The sequence below is a fragment of the Triplophysa rosa genome, linkage group LG18 (assembly GCF_024868665.1).
Source record: "Triplophysa rosa linkage group LG18, Trosa_1v2, whole genome shotgun sequence".
Taxonomy (NCBI): domain Eukaryota; kingdom Metazoa; phylum Chordata; class Actinopteri; order Cypriniformes; family Nemacheilidae; genus Triplophysa; species Triplophysa rosa.
This window is the reverse complement of record NC_079907.1, coordinates 2,580,845-2,593,073: the sequence shown is the minus strand read 5'-3', so window position 1 is coordinate 2,593,073 and position 12,229 is coordinate 2,580,845. Positions and strand designations below refer to the sequence as shown.

The 12,229-nt window shown below is 36.2% G+C and overlaps 1 protein-coding gene across 2 annotated transcripts in view; it reads left to right on the top strand.

Moving 5' to 3' along the window:
• The window catches only part of tcerg1l (transcription elongation regulator 1 like), a 72,441-nt gene extending 60,833 nt beyond the window's left edge, over positions 1-11,608 (top strand). For both annotated transcript variants that reach the window (XM_057359433.1, XM_057359434.1), the window contains exons 9-15: positions 598-686; positions 3,277-3,428; positions 4,463-4,532; positions 7,327-7,465; positions 8,000-8,089; positions 8,620-8,738; positions 10,609-11,608. In XM_057359433.1, coding sequence (XP_057215416.1) covers positions 598-686; positions 3,277-3,428; positions 4,463-4,532; positions 7,327-7,465; positions 8,000-8,089; positions 8,620-8,738; positions 10,609-10,765 — 816 coding nt within the window. In that variant the 3' untranslated portion in view covers positions 10,766-11,608. The remainder of the gene's footprint in view (positions 1-597; positions 687-3,276; positions 3,429-4,462; positions 4,533-7,326; positions 7,466-7,999; positions 8,090-8,619; positions 8,739-10,608) is intronic.
• Positions 11,609-12,229: the final 621 nt, after the last annotated feature.

Here is a 12,229-nt window from a genome sequence, read left to right as displayed (position 1 = left end):
TGTATACTGTAGTCATATTAGAAATGAATATACTTTGTTCATGTACAGTATACAACAATATTCTGTAGTATTAACGGTTGTGAAATTATAAAACTGCAGTAAACACAATAGTGCACTTTGGTATCTACTATAGTACATTTTTGTAAATTGTAGTATACTGAAATTGGTATTCTGTATATTCTGTAGAATGAACTGAGGTGCAATGATGAATTGTCGTCAATACTGTAGTGCACATTGGTATTTACTACAGTAATTTCTAGTATGCTGTTTTACTTTATAGTAATTAGAAGACTTTGTTAGTATACTGTATACTTCAGTATTTAGTAGTATGAACAATAGTGACTTGATCAACTGTAGCCTAGTAAATACTGTAGTATACGTGATTATTTACTCTGGTAAGGTTCAAATAGTTTCCCTACAGTTTACTATAATAAATGCTAAAGCATACTACAGAATCTTTTTCATGTGAGCGAAATGAAACGACCATATTCTAACTGAAAGTGCTCACTTTGTATTTGACCGTTACGATATCATCACATATAATCATTATCATTTGCTCTTGGATGTCATGCTGATATACTGTGTATTTGTGTCTAGGATGAGGCTTTTACAGTCAACATGGATGAGGACAGTTCGCCCAAAGACAAGGGGCCTGTTGCGTCTACACCAATACCTGGATCACCATGGTAACTGCAATGCTCATCCTCAATCTGATGCATCTTCATAACTAATAAATAACTCTGCAAGATGATCAGCAATACGTTTAAAATGGCAGTATTGCAAGTGCATGCTGTCTATAGGTTATAAAATCCAACAGATTATTAAATATGGTTGTTGCATCTGATTTTCGTCATAAATGTCGTTGGCTATACAGCCATTTAAATGACACATGTCACTTTCTGAGTGTTTGATGATGGAAGTGTGATATAGTGGAAACACATGCAATGATACACAAACCTGCATTAGGACATGTGTTATGCAAGATGTTTCTCTCTGCCAGAGCAGTGTGGGCTTTTCCTCCCTGCATACATACACACACACACACACACACACACACACACACACACACACACACACACACACTCTCTCTCACACACACACACACACATACACAATTTCTTGCCGCTCAGCAGGCATCGCGGCTTAACGCTTTCAGCTTTTGTTGACTCACAGAGCCAAATTCACTGGTAAATCTTTGCATTTAACTCGTACTCGAGACCCTCGGGCTTCAGGGGACTCACAGAAACACGAGCTGTTGCATAATTATCCAGTTCAGATGAGATTCTTATTGGATATAAAAAAGTAAAGAGCGGAGACCTCATAAAATAAATCTATAATCTTTAAATGTCTACAATGTAGAGATTAAGATAATTAATTGGAAAGGAAACAGAGCGCACCCTGAAGAAAAAGACCCCAGTATATCTCACACGTGCCTGAAAAAAAAAATCACAGATGAGATCTCTTCAATATCTCAGTTTTTCTCACTTAGATTAAATGGAAAAGGAAAACTTTTCCTTGAGTCGTCTGCGTCTCACATATTTCTCCTGTGAAAGAGGCAGACATCTCAGAAATGTCTCCAATAGTGTTTCAGAAGTGATCTCAATGTCGCAAACTGAGCTCAGATTATTGAAGATCTCAAACATTTCTCATCAAATTTACCTAAATACAGATTATTCACCTCTACAATCTACATTCATTTTACACCTCCAAACTCTTCATGGATTTGAACAATTTCTCATTTCTGTATCAAATTTTTATTCTTCTAAGCAGTGTTTGATTTTTTTATATTTAAATGAAACAAAATAAAATAAAATCTGCTGAGCTATGAAAGAGCAACATCTGAGCAATAACATTTTCCTCCGGGTCTGAGATCTCAATGTCTCAAAACGTCTTTATTAACATAAACATTTCTTTTGAAATGTTATCAAATTCTCAGAGGTGTACAATTCCTTTTATTGCTCTGTATTTTTACTTTATGCAAACAATTTGTCAATTTTTACTTATCGTTATTTATATTTTTATACATAGAGTAAATGAAACAACTGATAACTTTTCTTCCATTTGTTTTTTATAGTTATTATATATTATATAGTCTCTGCATATTAAAGGTTCAGTGTGCAATTTTAGGAGGATCTATTGACAGAAATGCAAAATAATATACATAACTATGTCTTCAGAGGTGTATAAAGAGCTTACATAATGAAGCGTTGTGTTTTTATTACCTTAAAATTCGCTTTTCCATCTACATACACCGCAGGCCAAGCGCATTTCGTACATACCTTATCTCCTTCAGCAAAGAAGCGAAAACATGATGACATCATAGTCCCGTGTCAGCCATCATAGTGCTTCGAAAGGGAGGGTGGAGTGAGCCGTTGGTTGCAGTTCGCAACCTCATCACTAGATGCCGCTAAGTGTCACACAGTGGACTGGTTGCTTTAGTAGAGTATTGTAACATTGAAAAGAAATCATAACCTTTGAGTCTGTAAGTCTATAAAAAAAACAAATTCTAAGCGATAAATTTGTCTTCGGTAAGAGTTCCTGGCCTTTAAAGCTGATTTTATGCTTATTGTTTTATAAATATACAGAGGTTTTACGGATGTGATCCACAAACACAGAATCCCTGCGATATTATAGGAAATATAAATAAAGCATGTGAGCAGGGCCAGCCATCTGTCTGCACTATGAATAACTGCATATGAGCCGAACGGATGTGCCGTTTCAGAGATTTTTTAATATCATGGGGTCAGTTCTACAGCACTGATGTGATGGGGAAGCAAAATGAAATGTCAGAATTGGTTTGTCACGGTTGGCATGAGGTTGTATCAAATTACCTCACAGACTACCGCAGAATCTATGAATACTTCATCCGACACGAAATGGGTCCGAAATTATAATCGCGATGGCAAAATATCCAGGACGGACATTTTGTGTCACTTTTTGATTTATGACAAGTACCTAAAATGCGTAATAGTTGATACTTGAGGTTGGAGTTATGGTGAATTTAATCTGTTTAAAATCTCCTGATCTGTCATCATGCGAGATGAGTCTGAAAAAGAGAAATGTCTGGTGAGGTGAAAACACGTCATAGTCCCAACCAAACAAACCGATCTCAGTCGTCCTCAGCTCTTCTGTGTGACCCACAGTCCCGTCTGGGTCGCTTCTGTCTCTCTCTGGCTGATTTTTGTCATTCGAGCCTCCGTTGGGATTTCAAAGCCATCTGTGAGCAAAACACCGTCAGATTGTTGCTGTGCGTGACATCTGTTCCCCTCTGTCTAGGTGTGTGGTGTGGACGGGAGACGACAGGGTCTTTTTCTTCAATCCCACAATGCACCTGTCAGTATGGGAAAAACCAGTGGATCTGAAAGACCGTGGAGACCTCAACCGCATCATAGAGGATCCGCCACATAAACGCAAAAAAGACTCTTTAGGTGAGAGCTGATGGTATGATTTTCTAAACTCTTCGTCTCAGTCGAATGTCGTTTTCCAGCCCCTAGCTGACACTTTCACGGCTGGAATTTGGTGATCATGACTCATGAATCCTGCTTTGAAATTCAGGGTCACATTCAGAGCGAAGGGGATGAACTCCGCACAAAAGTTTAATCCTCACTGTGAGATAATGACGCTCGAGTGACATTAATACACCCACAAACCGCCGGCTGTACTCGTGGATTACGTAAAAGCACTAATCCAATGAAATAGCTCAACAAATATTGAATTAGTCTGGATCTTGTCTGGAAGTTATTATACGCTTGGCTTGATTTCCCAGTTGGCTTCTCATCTGTATTGATTTAGTTTTATTTCCGTTTCACAGATATTATCTATCGATGACCTTAATCTATTTGACTTCTGCAATTTAAATATGACCGTTCGAGTGAATTCGTTCTCGGGTTTACTTTCCTCATGAACAACCTGACATGAATAATATGAGTTACAGCCTTTGTTGAATACCTACAAGTGGTATAAATAATGAATCAACTTTTTAAACAAGTAATTCACACACATTTTCATAATTAAAATGATTTTATTGTAGACAGATTGAGACGTTTATTCTTCTGAACGCAATGCTATTAAAAGTAGGGATGCACAATTAGATTTTTTGGGCCGATACGATACGATACGGATTTTCTGATTCCGATACCAATATTGGTCAATTGCATAGTTCTTTACAATACTAGCTAGTTTTTTCTGCATTAAATTAATTTTACTGAAAACATTTTTTTTTTACATTTTAAGAGAGGCACAAGGTAAGATAAAAATACTATAAGACAACATGACAATCTTCAAAGGTGATTTTTGCAATCCAGTATTTCTTTTATTAACAACATTAACTTATATTTGACTTGACATTGAACATTTCTTTAATGAACTTAAAGTCTGTGCTGTTGCTATTTAATTATTTTTATTAGCGTCCCTAATTAAACGTAAGTGTAGTAAATGAAAAACTTGCACGTTTGTTCAACAGATGATGACTCTCCTTTTGCTGATGATGATGATACAGATGAAGACTGTGGATCAAAGAGCAAACGCAACAAGTGAGTGATGTGAAAACATGCTACAGTAACAGATCTATTCTGATGCTTTAATTCACACAGGAGATTTTGACAGACGCGTCGCGTGTCACTCATCCTGATAATCACGACTCCACGGGAAAGCTCTGGGTTTGGGATGACAACATCTGCACTCACAGCTTGCCGTTCATTTTCTCAAATGGTCTCTCGTGGAGATTACTTAAATGTAACAATTGGGTTTTTGAAGTGCTACCAAACGTCTGCTTGGAGACAAGATCCTACAACCCAGGGCCGGCTCCAGGCATGGGCAGGGGTGGGCTGAGCCCACCTAAACGTCTGTCTTGCCCACCCAATGAGAATATAAAAACAACACCAAAAACTGCAGTATTTTCTATTGGTTGAAAGCAACGTCTTCACTCACAGAGCGGCTTTAGTTTGTAACAGAGATGCTGGTGGAAGCAAAATAATGTGCAAAGGAATTTTAGGCACACTCAGAGGTGGACGAAGTACACAACTTCTTGGAAAGTCGGTGGGGGTAAATTTACCAGTGAGCAACTCCTTTAAGAGCTTTATATGTTTAGCACATATATGTTTAGTTTAGATATAATCCTGTATGATCATTTAGCCTAATTATCCTCATTAGCCCCCTAGGCCTATATGTATTTATGAGCAGTGTTCTTTTATTTTGTATATTCCCTTTACCAGTTTTAGCAGCAATTTACCAGTAAGTAGTAAGGTTCTTGTAAATAGTAAGTGTTTGTTGGATTTATTACGATTTGTATTACCATAATTTAACTACAAACATAAACTATAGCTAGTATAATGAAACTATCATATGTTTAGTTGCTTTGGTTTTACTAAAGATTATTAATTGGAGTATGGTTCCTATATATAGAAAATGGTAAATTTGTGGATACTGTGGTTTTACTGCAAATACCATCCCTGCTGAAAAAAACAATGCATTTTTTAATTAGAATGAGATTTTTAAACTAAATTCCTCTTTGTAGTGTGTTTTGGGTTTTACTCTAATTTACCATCCCACCAATAGAATCCATCACATGCAAGTAGACAACATGTAACCATAGTACAATTCCCATTATAACCATTAAATCCATTACATTTTATGTTGTATTTTGGGCAGGGTTCTATTGTTTTTATACAGATATACATGAATACTTCAACTATAGTTACTTCAGTAAAAACATCATTCATTTTCCAAATCGCTTTAAATGATACAGCAGCAGATCAGAATTTAACACGCACGTGTAGCTCAAGGTGTATGTGATGCTTATTTACCGTTTAGCCGTTGTGTCGATCATTTTCATGACAATGTTTCTACGATCTTTGACTGATCGTAACCCACAGATGATTACACCACACTTTAACATGTGCCTTTTTCCTCTTTTAATGTTCTATTTGCCTTTTTAGAGCGCTATCAACGATGTAGCAGCGCCTACATTTACATTAGTTTAGCGGGGAAGATCCCAGAGTTGCCAGATTTGCGTTAAAAAAATCTGCCAAATGGCCATTCAAAGCTTGCCGGAAAACCGCGAGCTTAGAAAAACTGAAATACTTGGCAACAGTAAAAGGTCCTGGCAGATCGCAAGCCAGATAAATTGCGCACACAGGAAACCCCGCTGCATAGAAACCACTTTCTACTTTTGGACATTTTTATAAATGTAGTGGAGTAAAAAGTATGATATTTGTCTTTCAAATGTAGTCAAGTTAAAGTACAAGTACTCAGAAAAAATAATACTCAAGTAAAGTACAGATACTCAAAAAGTGTACTTAAGTACAGTACTCATGTAAATTTACTTCATTACTGTCCACCTCTGGGCACACTGCACGCTTGCTTTGAGTTTATTATAAACAGCATGAGGAATGTTCTTAGCCTGCTTTCTTTATAGGCTTCTATTTATGTCCAGTTTACACAACCTCTTTATTAATGTCACCCAACAGCAATATGAAAGACTGAGAGCATGATAATAAACTCATTTAAAAAAGCAGGGTTATTTCATAAAACATATTTTTTTACTCATTCTAAGACATGTACAAACATTAGTTTTGTGTTGTTTAAAACTAAACATGAACTTTTGTTTTTTGCGATGTTTCAGTTTTAAAAACGCAGATCATCTTTTCTGTTGCTTTGACCCGTTTTCTCCAGTTCTTTTTCAGCAAATAAATGCAAATAAAAACATTTTTATATGAAATTTGAGGGAAATGTTGTCAGACGTTCACAGAAATAAACAAAAACGATCATTTCACCAAAACACATTCTTATCTTATCAGAAAAAATGTTTTTTTTTTAATGGTTTCTTAATTTTTTCTGGTTGGGGTATATGCCCATCCAGGATACCATATCCTAATGATATTTCTACCAAATTTCAAATAAAATTTTCTATTTGCATTTATTTGCAGAAACAGGTGAAAATAACAGAAAAGACGGACATTTTTCTAGCCGCGTCGGTGCCGCATCGAGATGGAAATAGTTCAACTTTTGAAGAGAGAAAGCGGCTCGCAGATTTAGACGCGACATGTGAATCGGGCCTAATATTTCTACTTTTCTATTCAGGAAAGGTTAAAAAAAAATGTGTGTAATAACCTGGATTTTTATCAAAGCTTTCATGTGTCTTGTCATGCTGTCAGTCATTGCTGTTGAATGAGGTTTGATTTTGTTAAAATTGAACAGACACTGGACTGGAATGGACACAATATACCTAGAAATGTCAATTAAATGGACATTTGAAATGGTTTCTTGTTTTTTTCCACAGCTATATATGAATGAATAAATTATTAATATTTGTATATTTTTTTAAAGACTGGAGCACACTGTTGAATGTGATGAACTGAGTGGAGACAAAAGCGAACAGAAGGGTTTTTCCTCATCATCTGATCAGATGAGTCTACCGCTGGAGCTCCGAATCGCCCACTTTAGAGACATGCTTCTGGAACGATGGGTAAGTACCTCATTTACAGCACATGTATCTGTCATATTTTCAGGGTTTAAAGAAAGTTATGTCATTCCTTATTTACTCATCTGCATTGATGAGGAATTTTGGGAGAATGTTCATGCACATTTTTATATGATGATAGTTTATTTTGACAATGAAAAAGTGCTCTAGAATATCAGAGTAGATAATCTCCCTTTCATTAATTCCCACTTTTCCCTTTTCATGTTTAACTGAAAAATAATGCACACAGGTTTAGAACAACATCACGGTGAGACGCTCTGTTCCTTTAAGAAATCTGCTCAGTTTATCTTCAGTTCATCTGATGAGGTGAACCAGAGTTTTTCTTTAGTGTATCTCCGCTCCATCACTGAACACTGCTCCACAAACCCAACAATGATCCTCAAAATCTCACTGAGGGAACGCTTTACTGGCAGTGTGTGTGCACACAGTGTGTCTGCTGAAATGAAGTAACGCAGCAGGCAGTAATTGACGTGAGTTTGTTGTGCCTGAGCAGTATTTCATCCCGCTTGTCTTGAACAGGTGTCTGCGTTCTCCACCTGGGAGAAGGAATTACACAAAATTGTCTTTGATCCGCGTTACCTGCTGCTGAGTCCAGAGGAACGTAAACAGGTATCTCACGACGGTCTCGCTTCTGCTCACATCAGCCTCGATAAACGTCAAACATTAACCAAACTTCAAACTCAATTCACTCCACACCTCCACGAGTTTACCACTATTCTGTTCTTAGAAGTTTTGTTGTTTTACTGGAAATGTAACTAAAATAGCTTATATAGGAAACATTCATGTGGTAATGTGTATTTTTTTGTAGATCATCTAGTCAAATTTTCTCATTTGTTGAGTTTCTTTTTATTTAAAACCTCACGTAGACAAACCAGAACATAATTTATTCATAACAAACAAATGAGTTTGGCATCAATACAAAAACAGCATCACGAAACAAAAGACCCAAAGCTGTAAAACGAATGTGCCTCTGTACCTTATATTTTGTATACTTTATACTTCCTAAATCTAGATTCTAAATTACTAAATGTAAAAAAATGTAAATGTAGATTCTGACTGCATATGAATCTGCTATATATACTGAACGTACAGGTATAACCGAAAATGTAAATCAGAGCGTTCCGTCTCTTCGTCCTCAGATTTTCGATCAGTTCGTCAAAGCAAGAATGAACGAGGAGTACAAAGAGAAAAAGTGCAAACTTCAGCAAGCCAAGGAGGAATACAGAAAACTGCTGGAGGAGTCGAAAGTCACGTCCAGGTGAGTTTAAAACAGCCTGATGTCTTCTGCTGATGCATTAATAAAAGCATCTCTAGAATGAAGCAGAGCTCTTCATAACTGAACTTAATAAAGTTTGTGTTGGGGTTTGTGTGTTTATATTAACCTTGTTTACTCCCTGAGGTCTCATACACAGAACATGAAAGAGTCACAGCGAGGATGAGATTCAGATTGAAGTCTGTCTTTTGTGTGCTCTTACTGTGTTCTTTTTCCTGATTGATTTATAGTGAACATAGCAGAAGAAATGTAAATCCAGGCACAAATATTATCACATGCACAATTCTTGCCAAACAATGCATATTTTAAGGAAGAGATCATCTTAAATAAATCATTATTGGGTAGATAAAGTCATTTAATATTATATTGATTGCTATATTTAATTTTTTATATATGTTTTCCAATAAAACTACAGTAGCATACTATAGTATTTACTAGAAAGTTGTAATACGAAAATTATATAGTAAACTATAGTATATTTACTGTAGCTTACTATAGTAAATGCGCTACTGTAGTATTGTGTAGTATTAACTATATGAAATTATGGCTATTAAACAATAAATATTAAACTTACTGTAGTAGCATACTGTAGTATTTACTATAATAAACTTTAACATGTTGTATTCTGAAGTTAATTATAGTAAGTAAACTACTATAGTAGTGTGTAGTACTAACTATATTAAATGATAACTATATCAAATATTATAACTTTAACATGTAGTTAATATTGTAGTATACTGTAGTATTTACTTTAATGAATTACAATACGTTGTTGTATACTGTAGTAAGCTACAGTAAATATGCTACTTTAGTATTGTGCTGTATTAACTGTTAAATTATAACTATATCAAATATTACAACTATAATCTGTAGTTGTAGTATACTGTAGTGTTTACTATAGTAAATTGTAATTTCTATAGAATACTGTAGTATTATCCATAGTATGTTGATAAACAGTATATACTGTAGTATACTTTTCTGTTCTTTATAGTAAGTTTTAAAACACTACAGTATCTACTTTAACTGAAGTTTACTGTGGTAAATATTATAGTATACTAAAGTATTTTTCATGTGGGTATATATTTTCAAAGCTCCCAATGAAAAGACAAACAACGACACATCTCTGTCCTACAGTATTTATGGTACCCGTGTGTTTGTTGTATACACGCACGGCACACAATACACACAACAACCCTAAAGTCATATATAAATTTACATTAATTTACACTTAAATCGACATTGGCGTACAGGCGCAAGACATATCTAGAGATCAGAATATCTTATGTAGCAACCACATAGCAACACTTTAAAAGCCTCTCAAGACACTTTAGCAACCATATAGCAAAATCCAGGCAAACACGCAGTACTATAATGACTTTTGCACAAGCAAGATTTCTCATTTGCACCAATGCAAAACCGCAACAAGACATCTGAGGATTTTACAGAATCCTTTGAAAGGGTCGATGTTTTCTTGCTAGACTGATCTGTGGGAGGTAAACCTGGTGTTTCAGCACCTTGGGTAGCCAGGTTTGTGTTTAGCCGCCTATAATGCTGTGAGGCAGTACAAGACAGCAGATAATGTATTGCTCCTGAAGCAGGTACACGAGTTTCGCCCGATGCTTGCAGCAAACATTTCGCCCCGCTGCTCAGACGACGCGAAATTGTCCTGCATCCCCCGATTTCTCTTACCGAAAAGGTTTTACTGTCAAACCACGGAACACATCCTCAGTCAAACCTCTATTAGACCGCACATTTTCACGAGAAAAACGCAGAACCATCATGAGCGACGATTTCAAACCATCACGCTGCTGAAATAAAACCGTATCAGAAATCTCATTTCTGTTTTCTCTCGTAGATCAACATTCAAAGAGTTTTTGGAAAAGTACGGGAAAGATCCGCGCTTCAAACAAGTTGTGAAGAGGAAAGACCAGGAACTGTTTTTTACCCAGTTCATCAGCACGTTGAAGAAGCGGGATAAAGAAAACCGACTGCGGCTGAGAAAGATGAGATGAGGATTCGTGGGCATTGAAATGAACTCTTCAGATTCATCGCACGGTCGGGAGCAGTGTTTTGGGGACAATATTCCTCCGTATGTCTGACCAGATGATGGGGAGAAACCTACGGTGGCGTTGTTATTTGCATTCCAATGACTGATTTTCAAACAAAACAAAACAAATGCTGAACCAGCACAACCTAGTTGGATGGAAGCGGCTTTAGGAGTCGCGGCTTGCGAATGAACTCCATACATCTGAATGTGTTTCATATTGAAGCTCTTAATCTCCAGTGTGAGTTTAACAAGGCGTCTGAACACGAATACGCCGTTTGACTCGACAGATGTACACAACACTACATAAAGCCATTGACCTGTGCACACAGGGAGAGAATGATTTTTAATAATTGTAAATAGATGTCGATTAACTGGCGCTGTGCTATAAAAGTGACTGTAAAAGTGAAAGATTTCGTTTAATGGATACGATTCTCCAGTGAATCAATTAGTGATGTTGTGCATTGATGGGTCTCTTGTCTAACGGTTTGTTGTAATTCAATTTGTCATGATATTGTAAAATTAAAGTTTGACAATGCTGAAAAAAGTGAATTTTCTGTAAGAAAAATAAGAGCTTGTGAATGCCGTTCGTCGTAATGAGATAAATGTGAAACAGGAGGATTTGGATGATTTAAAATGATGATCTTAATTTAATAATCAAATTCTTTATTCACGAGGCCATTAAGTTGTCAGTCTATTCATTCAATACACAATGTGTCATATTGTTACCATGTAACAATTACGAATATTTGGTCATTTCACCTTTTGATTTGTCTTGTTCATTTACAATAAATCTATTTTTACCATACCAGTCAACTCTAAAATGTCAGCGTTGATTTTTATTCATAATAAAAGTCATACATTATGGAAGCTCTGGATGATTATGAAACTTTCCATCACTGGACCGATCAACAACAGCCTAACAATGCTGAAGGAAACATGACCGCTCATGAAATGCCAAGATATTGATGGGTACAAACTCTCTTCCAGGCTGAGAATAACCAAGCTATTCTTATCAGGTTTTCTCATTATCTGTGACATGCCACAGGGCAAGTGTTCATACACATAATCACTTTAATTTGTCTTCTAGATGTTTGACACAATTCAATGTGATTCCATATGTTGATGCGAAGTTTTGCATTTTGTCAATGCCAAACGTTTCTCACGCATCAACATTAGTCATCCAATGAAATCTTTATTTTCTGCATAAACTTCTCAGCTATGGATGAGTATGGAGGGGTGAGGTCATCTTCCCAGGGCATCACTGAATCTTTACTGGTTAATAAAGTTGTTCACTGGTGCTGCATTGCCTGCAAATAACCAAGCAGAGGTGCCATCTTTGGTCACCAGTGTGAAGTAACCTCATTATTTCAAGAGAAAATAAAACATCTCTCTACTGAATACAGATTGAATATTTCATGAAGGTGACACT